The following is a 15,457-nucleotide window of genomic DNA, read 5'->3' as shown; positions in this document are numbered from 1 at the left end:
ATTAGGAGGAACTTGATGGAGGAACAAGGGGGAGAAGAAGGGGGGAAATGGTGGGGGAAAGGGAGAGAGGCAAACCATGAGAGACTCTTGAATGCTGACAAAAACTGAGGACTGATGGATGTGGGGGGTAGGGGGGATGGACATGGAGGAGGGCACTTGTGGGGATAAGCACTGAGTGTTATGTGGAAACTAATTTGACAATAAACTATTTGTAAAAAACAAAATGTCTGTCAATAGAAAACATTATTTAAAAAGTGATGACAAGCCTCAAACTTCGAGAATATATTTGAGACAACATATAACCAGTAAGAGTTGACATCCAGAATACATAATAAACTCACTAATCTAAAGAAAAAATTAATGGCAATAAAAACGGGCAAAAGAGACAAGCAGGCATTCAATCTTATTGAAAATTATAAAATCATTCATTGAATCTATAAGAATCCATTTTATAATTAAAATGTTTGGTGACAGCCAGTGTGAGCAAGGATCAGGAATAAAATGTATTACAAACTGTTAGTAGGAGTGTAAATGATACAACCTTTAGAGGGAAATTCTGCATTATCTGTGATATATGAAAAAGACATGCCACATTGATAGATTCATTCAAGTTTATTTAGGAATTTTTTTCTCTTTCAGTTCAGATACATTTTCATTCCTTAGTTAATTTCAATATTTCCTATCTCTCTCCTGATTCTTAGTGAATTATGTTGCTTCTTATTTCAATGGGAAAATGAAAGCAATCAGGGGTGCTTGGGTGGCTCAGTTGGTTAAGCGTCTGACTTTGGCTCAGGTCATGATCTCACATTTCATGGGTTCAAGCCCCGCATCAGGATCTGTGCTGATGGCTAGCTCAGAGCCTGGAGACTGCTTGAGATTCTGTATCTCCCTCTCTCTGACCCTCTCCTGCTCATGCACGTGCTCTCTCTCACAAATAAATAAAAACATTTTAAAAATTAAAAAAAAATGAAAGCAATCAGAAGAGAATTTGTTTTATCTTTTCATCAAAAAACCCATCAGCTACTAGCATTTTTGTCTACAGTTACAAAGGATGAACTGTCATTTCATCATTCTTTTCTCACATACAGAAGGTACAGTGAATAAAAGAGTGACTAAATTTACATAACATATGATTCGTTATCAAACATTACTAGTTATTAGGATATGTAAGACCACAGTAAGATACTACTTCACACCCATGAGGCTGACTAGAAGTTAAAGACGAACAAGTACTAATGATGGGAGAAACTGGAACCCTCACACTTGCTGATTGGAATGTAAATGGCACTGTCACTGTGAAAAGTAGTTTGGCAGTTTCTCAGAGTTAGAGTAACATATGAGCCAGCGTTCCCGTTCCCTACATGTATGCCCAAGAGAAATGAAAACACACGTCCACACAAAAACTTATATGTGAATATTCATAGAAACATTAATCACAATAGCTGAAAAGTGGAAACAACTCAAATGTCCACAAATTGATGAATGAATAAACAAAATCAGCCTTATCCACACAACAGAGTGTTATTCGGCAACAAAAAGAATGAAGTACTGATATAAGCTACAACATCACTGAGCCTTGAAAACATGCTAAGTGACAGAAGATAGTCACAAAAGATAACTGTTTGATTGCATTCCCATGAAATTTCCAGAATATGCAAATCTATAGAGACAGAAGGAAAATTACTGATTGTCTAGGGCAGAGGGCCTGGGGGGAGGGATGAGGAATGAATATAAGGTCTCTTTTGGGATGATGAAAACATTCTAGACTTAGGTTGTGGTAATATACTTTGAATATACTAAAAATCACTAAACTGGCCTCCTTTAATGGGGAAGATTTTGTCATATAAATTATTAAACCAATAAAGTTCTCAATACATTAAATCCATTTTAGCTTGTCTCCTTTCATGGTGGAGTACAGTATACACCCGTAAAAAAAAATCATAAATTTGGAATCAGATGAATAATCAGATGAGCCAGAAGGTAGTATTTATTCTAGCTTCAAGTACTAATTCTGAGACCTTCAACAAATCACTTAATCATTCTAGCTTCAGTTTCCTTATCTGGAAAACAGGAAAAACATACAACCATTCACTGGACTGGTCCAGAAACTAAATTAAATAACATCAAAAAGCCCTTAGCTTACCTGCTAGCCCTAATAACCGCCAATGTTATCCCTCCTCTTTTCCTCCACTATCTTCTGCACTCTACTACCTGTGACCTAAAACATTTTATTCATTATGAATATTTTCTGCAAAACTAGAAAGAAGATTAAAATAAGCCCCATTTGTAGTCACACACATTTTCATCAATTATCAACTCATCGGTAAACTCACTTCATCCTTATCTCCATCCACATCCCTTCCACAGAGCCTTTTTCCTACCCAGAGGATTTCAGAGCAAATCCCATTCATTGTATCATGTCATTTGTAAATGGTCAAGTACGTATAGTAAGAGCACTTTTGTAAATAAATACCATTATTACTTTTAACAATAAAGTAACAATATTCTTAAAATGAACAAATCTCATTAGTTTTCAAGTTTCCTTGACTGTCTCAGGGGAACTATTTGTGTAAGTCAGATTCTACGCAACACTTAACATGTTGTGATGGACTTCTCTTTTAATCTCTAGATTCTCCTCTCATTTTTTCTTCTGTAATTTTGTTGTTGCTGCTGCTGTTCATAAAAATTCAAATGTTTCTCCTGGGACTTTTCCACAGTCTGGTTTTCCCCTTTATATCCCTATGCTGTGGCTTGAAATGTCCCTCTGCCCTTTGTAATTTCCATAAATTAGTAGTTAGTTTTGGAAAAGTTTTTGTTGCTATTGTTGTTGCTGCCAATACTGCTTCTAAGAGAATGGTTATACAGTAGTCCCCCACCCCTTATCTGTGGTTTAGCTTTCTGTGGCTTCAGTTAACCCACAGTCAATTAGAGTCCAAAAGCAGTCGATCCTTTGTACACGCTGTCAGAAGGTCAATAGTAGCCTCATAGTACATCACAATGCCTACATTATTCACCTCATTGCATCTAATTACACAGGAATTTTAACATCTCACAACCTCACAGGAAGAAGGGTAAGTACATGTACAATAAGATATTTTGAAAGAGAGAGACCACATTCACATAACTTTTCTACTTTATTATTACATAGTGTTGTTAATCTCTTACTGTGCATAATTCATAAATTAAACTTTATCATAGGTACGTATGTATAGGAAATACACAGCATATATAGGTTTGGTACTATCCACGGTTTCTGGTATCCACTGGGGTTTTGGAATGTATTCCCCATGGATAAGGGAGGATTACTGCAGTTATATCTGGGGGCACATTATATCCTGCTGGCTCCTCTTTAGTGATATTGGCAGCATTGATTCTTATTGCTTAAATCCATTAAATCACTAAATATTGCCATATGGTGATTGTCTAATTTTATAATTTATTTGCTGAAATATTTTATTTGCTAGAAAACTTCTGTAAGGAGAAACTTCCTCAAATATTTGGTTATCCTGAAGTACAATTTATATAGAAAGGGCAGATTAAATGTCTGATACTTTCCATTTTACAGATTTTTGAAAATAATAACTTTGGCATCCTAACATACTCAATATGATTAATTTTTTGGATGAATGTAAAAAATTTTAAATGTTAGATATAAATCACTGCATTGCAGTTATTATTTTTATTCTTCAAATTTTCTCAACTCTTTCCAGTGGGAGACTATTTAAAGTTGGTTCCTGATCAATTCTGACACAGCCAAGTGGTCTTTCCCATGTTCTTGCTTTCTGGTATGACAAGATATTTTAGACTCATTTTGCTTCCAACCCAGAATCAGCCATTATTCCAAGGGACTCCAATTCATTTTAGTGGGAAATATATTTTAAGACTAGTTTCTGGACAATGGGTATACTTACAATTTTTCAGCCAGTAATAGCAGATGGATCTAATAAATAAGTATATTTTAAATATTTTATTTTGACATAATTCAGGCTTATAAACGTTGAGAAAAAAAGAATTTCTGTATACTTTTCATCCAGATTGCCCAATGTTGTTAATGTTAATAATGTCAACATTGTTAGTTGACATTTTGCTTTATCATTTTCTTTCTCTCCTTTTCATATTTATATATAAAATTTCTCCAGAACCACTTGAAGGTAAGTTAAAATATGATATTCGTTATGCCTAAACACTTCATGGTATATAATCTATAAAGAAGGACATTTTCTTATGCAGCCACAATATAATTATCAAAGCCAGTAATTAACATTAATACAATACTAATAACCAACTTTGTCTAAATTTCCTCAATTATTTGAATCAAGTTGCTCATGGCAATAGAGAATCACATATGATATTCAATTGTCATGTTCTTGTTGTTGTTGCCTAATGTCCTTTAATGTAGAAGAGTTTTCAGTTTTTGACATTTAGGACCTTCATGTTTCTTAAAAATATGGGCCAGTTATTTGTTTAGGAGGTCCCTCAATTAACATTTTTCCAATGCTTCCTATGATTAGAGTCAAGTCATGCATTTTAGGCAAGAATAACACAGAAGTGATGTATTATTTTCTTATCAAAAGGCACATGATACTGATTTGCCTCACTGCTAGTGATGTTAACCATGGCCACCTGGTTAGGGTGATATCTTTCATGATTCTCCATTGTAAACTTGCGACTTCTCTCTTGTTAATTATTAAATATCTTCTGGGGAATAACTCTGAAACTATGTAGAAAACCTGTAATTCATCAAAATCTCATGTACTAATTTTAACATACTTTGCAGGCCCTTCCCAGCATCAATTACTATGATGGTTGCCAATTTATGATTTTATAATTTCACCAATCCTTCTAAATTTATTTGTTGGTACTCTACTGTAACAAAGAGCTTCTCCTTCACCTCTATTTGTGTATGTACGCATGTAAGAAGGTATATTAGTATGGACTATGGATTATTATTTCATACAAGGAACTATAACATATTCCTATCATTATTTTTGGGCTTTAACATTCCTAGTAGGAGCTCCCATAAGTAGGTTCCTGTGTCCTTTTGAAATGTTCCATCATTCTTTGCATCTTACTTCCTGACACTAAAGATATTCCAGACTCAATGCGTACTTTCTCCACTGCAGCCCTAGATTCAGCCATTTCTCTAAAGAGCCTTAGTTCCTTTTAATAGAGAATGATATTTAGAAGAAAACATCTGGGCTCTAGTAGTGCTCAGTGCCAGTAAGGAGTGTATTTTATTTTTAAAAACAAAAAAATATGAGTTCTTAATGATACTTCCTCTTCAAAACAGGATTATAAGATTTTCACTTAAATTTATTGGTCCTACATCTGTATTTCCTTATGCCAAAAATTCTGGTTCTTAAGGATATCAACATAATTATTCTTTGCTATATCACACAAAGCATAGACAATAATCTCTTTGTAATAATGCCAACACTATCCATCAATGACACAACTACCAAAAACAGTTTAAAGTGTATTGCTGTTCCCTCTGTCCTCAGAGTATATTTGATTTGATTTGAACAATCAAATCACTGTGCTAATAATGACTTGGAATAAATTCATCTCAGTGTGTTTATGCCATCAATGTGAAATACAGTTGTGCTGATTTGTTTCATTTTACTTATGATTTTTAGAAATTACTGTTTTAAGATTTTATTGTTTTGAAACTATATCATCTACTTAAGTAGTTCCAAATGCATATATTCAAAGCTCTAAGAAATGAGCCCACTATCCCTATCCTCTCCTCTTTATACCTTTCTTACTCCTAACTTTCTGTATCTTCCCCTCTCTTAAGGGTAACTTTTAACAATTGTGTGTTTGTGTGTGAGTGTGTGTGTATGTGTGTGTGCTTCAAGGTATGACAGATTTTGCTCTTGTTTTGGCTTTAGCATAATCACATATGTATCTATACTTTCATTACACTTACTAAGATAAATGGTTGCGCACTATAAACACATTTCCTCTCTTTGCCTCTTTTTTTAACAACATATCCTAGGAATTACTCTAAAGTCTCTGTGGAGACATTCTTTCATTTTTTCAGCTGCATAATATTCTATTGTGTGGATATACTATAATGTATCCAGTATTTTTCTTTTAATGGACATTTGTTTTAAATTTTGCTATTAAAATAGCACAACAAGGTATAATAACAATACATAAGTCTTTTCATATTTTTGCCAGTGTGTCTTTGGAATAGATTCATAGAACTAGGATTATTTGATCAAAAAATACTGTGCATAGAGTTTTTTAAATATTGAAAAATTTCCCATCATGGTGTTTGCACCTTGCACCAGTACAGTCCTACCTATTTCCTCATAGCCTCACCAACAGAATATTTTTATAAACTTGGGGATTTCTGTAAATTTGATAGGTAAGCAGTGGTGCTTAATTTGCATTTCTCTTATTTTAAATGAAGGCATCTTTTCATAGCACTAAGAGGCAGTTTCATTTATTTTCTGTGAACATATGGCTCATTTTTAGGGGAATTTAGCCCTTTTGTTCTCTATTTTTAGAAGTGCCCTATAATTAGGGTTATTAAGCTTTGCCTGTAATATAAACTGCAAATATTTTTCTTTAATTGTCATCTTCCACATTTTGTTTTTGAGAGATGGGTTTTTCAGATAAAACATGAACAATAATCATACTGGCAGTCTCCTTTAATATTAGGACTATTGCTTTTTTATAAATCAAACATATAACCAACACAACCCTCTACTGCCAAAAATATGTGATAAACAAACATGTAGGTCAGATGTGGGTGGGCAAGAAACTCTGGGACACAGAAGCAACACAAAAGGACCGTAACAATATAAGTATGCCCCCAATCCCAACACCATTCTCCAAATAATCACACAGACATGCATACACACATACGCAAAGAATGCAATCCAGATCTGTTTGGGGAGAAATGAATAGAAAAGTCAATAGCAAAAATCTATCTAGTGAAAAAAAATCTTATCTTTAAAGGAGTTAAGTTTTTAGTCCTTCCACTGGTATACTTAGTGGGGACAATCATCAAGTGGCTAGAAGGCCCATGGCAGATTATGTCTGTACCAGATTTCAGTGTTACTCGTATTCAGATAGCCAGTCTGAACTAATAAAAAAAAAAGCAGTCTCTCTTTGAGCTTCCTAGCCTCTTAGTGAAGCAACGTAACATAGTATTTAAGAGAATGGGTTTTGAAATTAAATTTGTACTCAGATCTGAGTTCTACAGTCTATTATCTACATCTGTAAATTTGTACAAGTTACAAACTCTGTGGGCTTCAATTGTCCTATGTGTAAAATGGACAGAAGAGCTTTCTCATAGGGCTTTTGTGAAGATTTGTAAGAAGTAGACTTAAAGTACCTGACACAGTACCTGGCATACTATATGCTTGATAAAATACAATCTATTATTAACTGCCAAGTTAATCTTTTGCATGGTCTCATATATATTTAACTTCCATGTTGAAACATATTTGTGAACATGACCACTACACTGTCCACCTCTCTTTCTATATTTCTATCATATTAGAATGAGAGCTCTTAATATAATAAAATAACTCAAAGAAAAGGTCTTGATAGTAGGAAATATGGTAAAAAGCTACCAAAAAATGAACCTGGATTAGAGATTAGTTCTGGCTATTACACAATTATTTCCCAAAGGCTTAGTGCAGGCCGGGCAGGTACTGTGAACAAAGAGTTTCTAATAAAGATTGCAATTATTAATTGAATGATTATTCTGTACCAGGCACCTATAATAGGAACTGTACTGGCATAACCTACTGCAGAGATGAAGAGTATAGACTCTGGAGTATAAACAGGCTGGGTTTGGGTTCCAGTTCTTCCATTTACTCTGGGAGCAAGGGGGAATTTATGAAACTCTAAGAGCTCTTATTTTTTTCATTTCTTAGACTGGTAAATAATAGTAACTATATCATAAATATGATGTCACTGTTAAGAGCATGGGCTCTGAGATTAATGTGTCTGAGTTTGTGTCCCACTTCTATTTTCAGTTAATATAACCTCTGGTGAGATTGATTATTAACCTTCCTGCATTTCAATTTTGTCATTTGTCAATGGGAATAATAGTCCCTAATTTCACAGCGTATTAGTAAATATTAAATATGATACTGCAGGTAAGTAATCTGGAACACTGACTGGTATGCAGTACATTCTCAAAAAATGTTAGAGATTTTTCATCAGGATAAAATGGTGTAATCTATAAGAAATGCTTAGCCCAAGGTCTAGAATATAGGATGCACTAATCCTTCAATATTATTAGATCTCTTATTAATAAATCCATTTAAGGATTCAAGGACTAGAAACTCAAGCTATCATTCAGTAGGTAATAAAAGTTAGTTAAAGAGAATATACTGATGAGTTGTCTAAAAGATATGCAAACTCTCTGTAACCTTAAATAAAATGTATCTTTTACTAAAGCCAGAACACCAGAAAGCCCTGTCCTATACCTCACTATTGGGACGTCCTGTGAAATTGTTCCAACTAAACTTTGCTTTTGCATTATGACATTTGCCTAGGTCAACAGACATTATTCAAAGAACTCCTATGAAACTCATGATCTTATTTACTGTAAGAATATATTTTTAAAATTGTGATAAAACAAATGTAACATGAAATTTACCATCTTACATCTTAAATTACAAATACATCTTAAATTGTATTTAAGTATACAATTTAGTAAAGTATATCCAAGATGCTGTCCAAACCAATGTTGAGTAGACCTCTTTCATCTTGTGAAACTGAAACCTTATACCCAGTGAAGAACTCCCATGTTCCACTCTCCCCAACCCCTGGCAACTATCATTGTACTTTCTGCCTCTATGAATTTGGCTATTTTAGATACCTCATATAAATGGAATCACACAGTATTAGGTCTTTCTGTGACTATTTCACTTAGCATAATCTCTTCAAGGTTCATCTGTGTTGTGGCATGTGACAAGATTTCCTTTCAAGTCTGAATAATATTCCACTGTGTGTGTGCGTGCGTGTGTGTGTGTGTGTCTCTGTGTGTGTTCTGTTCACCTATTCATCCATCAAAAGGCACATGGTTCCTTCCATCTTTTGGCTATTGTGAATAATGCTATGATGAATATGGGTGTGTAAACATCTCTTTGAGATCTTGCTTTCAATTCTTTTGGATATATACCTAAAAGAAGGATTGCTGGATCATCTGGTAATTTTATCGCTAATGTTTTAAGAATTGCGATGTTATTTTCCATAGTAACTGCACCCTTTTACATTCCCACAAACAGTATGCAAAAGTTCCAATTTCTGTACATCCTCACCAACACTTATTATTTTATGGGGGTATTCTGATAGTAGCCATCCTGAGGGTTTGAGATGGTATCTCACGGTTTTGATTTACATCTCTCTAATGATTAGTGATATGGGGATCTTTTCACATGCTTGCTGGTCATTTGCATATCATCTCTGGAGAAATGTCTATTCAAGTTCTTTGCCCATTTTAAAATTAGATTATTTGTTTTGTTGTTGAGTTGCAGCAGTTTTTATATATTCTGGATATTAACCTCATTATCATATACATATGCTTTACAAATATTTCTCATAATCTGGAAGTCATTTTTGCACTCTGTTGATTATATCCTTTGGTGAATAGAAGTATAAACATGTTTTGAAGATATTATTGATACATTATATGTATGTACTTCATGACAATAAATGGGGGATATTTTTCTTGAGATTCAGTAGTAGGATTGGTTAGTTTTCCTGTGAACACTGTTTTGCTATGATCCTGTGGTGGTGAGGATACCAAGTGACAAAAAGCTCAATTGTGGCTCAACTATAGTGAGGATACTGAGCCTCAAGACTGTATTGTGTGCAGGGGATTCATGTTTTTCCTATACTCTGTTCCCTTTGAAATGATTTCTCCAAATATTCCTTTTAAAAGTTTTATATTTTAGGTATCTTAGCAATCTACCTAAAATTATTTTTGGGTGGAAAAGTAATTGATGTTATTTTCAATAGTTACTAAAACCATCACATTTCACAAGGAAGGAAACTAAAGCTCAGCATCTATAAAAACTGTCTGAAGTTCACATAATTAGTAAATGGCAGGAGGAAAGGTTCAATACAAGGTTTACTCTGTGGATTTTTCCAAAATATCAGGCTATTCTGTCAAGCAATGAACAAAAATTTCCATAATGTGAGACAAGAAGTATCATTTGTGACGTGGTTGCTGTTTCCTCTAAGAACTCAGAGGAGGTAAGATCACTTTCTGCAAGAGTGATCAGAGAAGGCTGGAGTTTGAAAAATGGAAAAGTTGGAGAGAGAGAGGAGGGAATGATGATGAGCAAAACTGTAGAAATAAACAAGAATATGACTTGGATGTACTATAGTCTACCTGCCTTATAGTATTCCTTGTTGAGCACAACACAGACTCTGAATAGAGAAAAAAAGGGAAACAAAGCATAAAACGTAGATTTGAGTGACAAGGTGGAGACTGTTAATTCTAGTGTTAGAAATACGGACTTAATTTGGTAAATGGCAAGAACTCATGGAGAATTTTTAGCAGGATTCCCTAAGTAAGATTCCCTAGAATCAAAGGCTTAAAAAGTGATATATTCATATGTTCTCTCAAGCAAACCTGTAAGAGAGTGAAGGAGGCAGAAGACAGAGAAGAAGCTAGGCAAATACATGGGTTTGGGTAAAGTCTACTCACAACCTGATCTCATTAGGAGCTCTAGAATGTAAATGACAAGTCAGGGTCTTATTTCAGTCAGTCACTGGCTGAGAACCCAGGCATCTCTGAGCAGGATGGCTCCTAATGGATTGAAGCAACCTTCAGGAAGAGTGAGCCAATAAGCACCCAACCCTCACAGTACTTGAAGGATTGGTCACACTGCCCCAGGGAACAGTAACTGAGTAGGCACCAGCCATGTCTATTATATGGCATTTTGAAGGATGAATGGAAACAGTAGCAGACTGAAGAATTAGATACAGATTTGAAAGGCAATGTCATCTGAACTTGAATAGTGGCTGTGAGGCAAAATGATAGCTTCCTCAGAATGTCCATATCCTAACCCCCAAACCTTTGAATATAGTACGTTAAATGGCAAGAGGGACTTACTTAGTATGATTAAAGTTAAAAATGTTAAGATTCAATTATCCAGATTAGCTAGGTGGCCCCAACCTAATCACATGATCCCAAAGAAGCAGGAAGCTTTTTCTGGCTACAGTCAAAGATAGATGAGATAGATGCTGGTTTTGAAGAGGCAGGAAAAGGGCTATGCAACATGAAATAGAACAGCCCACAGAAGCTGGAAAATGTAGGAAAACAGATTTCCTTCAGAACCTCAGGAAGGAATGCAATTCTAAAACACCTTGGTTTTAGCCTAGGGAGACTCATGTTGGACTTTTAAACTATAGAACCATTAAATAATATATGCGCATTATTTTAATTTGTTACAGCAGCAACAGAAAACCAGTACAGTGGCTAAGGCAAGAACAAAACTAATGAATAAGAAATTGTTAGAATTCCCACAGCTAAAAATAAAAGCCTTAAAAATAACATTAGCCTGTTTTATTTTGTTTCCATATTAAGAAAAATTAATCATTCAAAACTAACTTTAGAAATTGCAAAAAAATACTATCTCAATGTAATTATGAATGAATATAATTGCAATATGATAGTAGGTGAATAGTACTTTATAGAGGTTAGGAAAAATAGATCTTCAGCGAGCCCCCAAAGATACGAATGGAAGGTTAAAAGGAAAAAGCTGAGTTGATTTTTATTATTACATTAAAGACACAGGTGTCAGATCAACACAAATTGTAAATAATTCTGTTTTGGGTTTTTTAAAACCTGTCTGAGATGCACATTTTCTTACTCAGAAAAATACAGGACTGTGAGCTTCATGGTCAGCAGAGAGCGCCATAGGGCCAACTCTCCCCTCAACCAAGGCTGCTTCCCAGGCAGGCAAAGGATCTGGCAGCCTGTGCTTGCCTTTTATTATCTGGTACTCTTAAAAAAAAAAAAAAAAAAAAACCCACAACCACTGGGTATGAGAGTAGGACCAACTTCTTTGCAGTGACATAAATTTTTTTAAAAGCTTACTAATGACAATTGTTGACATCTTCCCAATAAAAATTAAAACTAATAAATGTGCAATAAGTTTCAGCAATTTCCATGAAGTCCTCCAAAATAGGAATATCAGGTAAGTAAATAAAAATTGGCAGTCAATACAATTTAGTTAAACCAAAACTCCTCTCAAGTAGTACTTGGAAGAGACAGGGTTTTGGGGTGAAGATGTATCCTGAGGATACTACTAACCAAGTGTCATGGCATCCACTGAGCGTGAAGCTGAAATCTATTTTCAGTTCAAAGAAAAATTAGTACATTCTTAAGCTCACGAAAAAAAGGTGTAGACACCAGCCCCACTGTTAGTCAGAACCCAGAAGAAAGGAAGAACAAGAGCCAAGCAGAACCACACAAAACTAATTTATGACTCAGGCAGCCAGGGCTTCACAGAATATATTGGAAGGAACAAATGAACCTAGAAATAGAGATGATGATGTCTTTGTACTTAAAGTGAACGAATATAGAATATAAATGCAAGAACAGAGATTATGTAATTTCTGCAAGTTGTAAGGAAGGTCACGGTGTAAGAGGAACCCAGCATGGGCCAAAGACAATGATGGACACACAGAGGAAGAAGACTAGAAAAGCAGGACAAGGCAAAGAGATCACATCTGCCACTTTTTCTACCTGATATTGTTAGAGTCAAGATCTAGTTTTGCACAGAGTTCATATTCATATAAATGTATTTTTTAAGTTTATTTATTTTGAGAGAGAGAGAAGAGAGAATGAGCAGGGGAGGGGCAGAGAGAGAGAGAGAGAGAGAGGAAATCCCAAAACAGGCTTCGTACTCTCAGCACAGAGCCCGGCTTAAGGCTTGGTCTCACAAGCCATGCGATCATGACCTGAGTCAAAATCAAGAGTCAGATGCTTAACCAACTGAGTGACCCAGGTGCCTCAATACAAATTAAATTTTAAATATTATAATGGTCTATTAACTTAATACTTAAAAGTATATTAATAAATTTTATTATTTAATCAAACAAATGTATTTTTATGGTACAAAATTCAAAAGGTCTAATCTTATTTGGAATAGAAGAATACTAACTTCATTGCTTTTGTAAAAAAGTTATAATTATTACATTATAGTTTATTATTTTAAAATGTAATGATTTATAGAACCCCATTTTTTATATAATACTTTCTACCATTTCCTATCTATAACCATTAAATGAACTGTAATATATATTCTGTTTAGAGAAATATCTGAGCCAACACTCACAAATATTAATGGCTATTTCTAGGTGCTTTCTCTTTTTCCAACTACATATCTGTAGTTAGACTTTTTTCAGTCAAAATAATACATCATAACACATGAAGTGCAGAAACAGATATGAAAATCCAGAAGTTTCCAATTAAGCCAAACATTAAAGAGATTTTCAAAAAAATAAAAAATATAGTGTTCTCACAACTATCTTGTTTTGAAAAATAAAGTATTTTTCATAAAAAATATTATTGTAATGTAATGGTTTTATCACTGCTATTTTTTAAATGAAAAACATTACACTTTTAATAGTTTTACTTTCTTACATGATAAGTATTGATAGGTATCAGCTACACAAACCAAAGCTTCTTGGGGTCCTCCTCTGCCATTTATAAGAGTGCAAAGGGGTCCCAATCCAAAATAATGAGAACTTTTATTCCAATGACTTCTAAATGTATAACTAAATCAAGTCTCCCACGGTTAACAGCTCATATAAATATGTTTAATAGACAACTCAAAATAAACAAAGAGAACTCCTAATGCTACTGCAATCTGCTTCATTTGCCACTTCCCTAGTTTTTCCAATTTCAGCAAATAGCACTACAGTTGACCTAGTTGCTCATCTTCCAGCCCTAGGATTCATCATTGACTGATTTCTTCTCTAACACCTCACATCTGATACATTTACAAGTTCCACTGACACTACTGTTAAAATATATTCCTAACTGTATCACTTCTCACCACCTTCACAGATATCACTCCAGCTGGGATACCATATTCTTCGGCATCTTGGAATTTTAAAACAAAACAAAGCAAAAACTTACTGAGTAAGGTTTATAAACGCTAGCTATAGGAAAGTACAAGTGTCTTCTAAATCATCATCTTCATCATATATAGAAAAATATTTACATAATATAATATTATGTTTTCTTTTTTTAATATAGTTAGTGATTACAGTGATTCAGTTTTCTCTAATAAAATTCTAAAACTCTTGATTCCAAAAAATTGGTGATATATATATATATATATACATGTTATGCAATAATTTTTGTAAAAGAAGCAAAGCCTGTCACTGAAAGTTTTAAAAATGCTAGCAACAAATAAATTATATTTGAACACTTTATGTTTCAGAAAGTCTTTCATTTAGACAGTGGATTAACATTTAAATTCTATACTTTATTTTCAACTTACCTTATCAAGTTCATCTGAAATTGCAATACCTGGGATTCAAAAGAGATTTATAAAAAAGTTTTAGAAGCAGTTTTAATAACCCAATGTCAGAAACAAAAATAAAAGTTCTATTCATAAAACTAGTACATTTTCCACTCTATTTTTTCTTCTTATTAGTGCTTCAGAATATTGTGGTACATCCTTCTCTACTAATGAAAACAAATTCGGAATTTAAGTCAAATATAACAGCATGAACTGCCCGGACAATGCAAATGTGCAACAAAGACAAAACAAGTACCATACTGCATGTAGATTCTTAAATCCATAGCAAACATGCAAAGACAGGTGTAGGGATGTTGTCTTTGTTATAATGACAATCAAGTACAGCTTAGCCTGTTAGAATTTTGTTCCTTCTTGAGAACTGATTTACACTCCTACAGTGATTCAATATCAAGGCAGAATAGAGGTTGGAGATTATTTGTTTTAATTTCCTTATTTTACAGATGAAAACACAGACTACAGAGCAAAAGGAATTTGCCCTCTATTCCCTCAGATGGACAGCTTTTTGAGTCAATGGATAAATGATTCCTCCTCACAAGTTCTCCTTCAAATCATCCATATTTCTTATTGTATTTCTTTAATTTCTCTTTGTCATTCCTCCAAAATTGGTCTAAATCAGAAATGTAAAAAGTTTTAGTCCCTTAACTCATCGATCTGTGATAATAGACTCTGTTAACCCCACTTTCCTTCTTGAAATGCTGTGTTCTCTTTTCCATTGTCTTCTTCACAAGACTTTTCAGTCCTTCCCTGAAATGCCTAGGGTTCTTTGTTCAGGTATCTTTTCTTTTCACTTAATATACTTCTCGTGGTTATCTAACCTATACTACTGACATTTTTATTTCTCTCTATGGTGGTGACCAGTGAATCTTTATCAACAGCATAGACTTTCTTCCTGAGCTACTTGCTGAATTCCTGTGGGCATT

At 34.1% G+C, this 15,457-nt stretch overlaps 1 protein-coding gene across 1 annotated transcript in view; it reads right to left on the bottom strand.

Moving 5' to 3' along the window:
* The window catches only part of CUNH8orf34 (chromosome unknown C8orf34 homolog), a 396,548-nt gene that overhangs the window by 269,346 nt on the left and 111,745 nt on the right, over positions 1-15,457 (bottom strand). The window contains 1 exon segment of the mRNA XM_039216922.1: positions 14,496-14,524. Coding sequence (XP_039072853.1) covers positions 14,496-14,524 — 29 coding nt within the window.

This window comes from Hyaena hyaena, unplaced genomic scaffold, assembly GCF_003009895.1.
Source record: "Hyaena hyaena isolate Hyena2069 unplaced genomic scaffold, ASM300989v1 scaffold_660, whole genome shotgun sequence".
In the NCBI taxonomy this organism is placed as follows: Eukaryota; Metazoa; Chordata; class Mammalia; order Carnivora; family Hyaenidae; genus Hyaena; species Hyaena hyaena.
The sequence above is the reverse complement of the archived record's forward strand: the minus strand, read 5'-3'. Positions and strand labels throughout refer to the sequence as shown.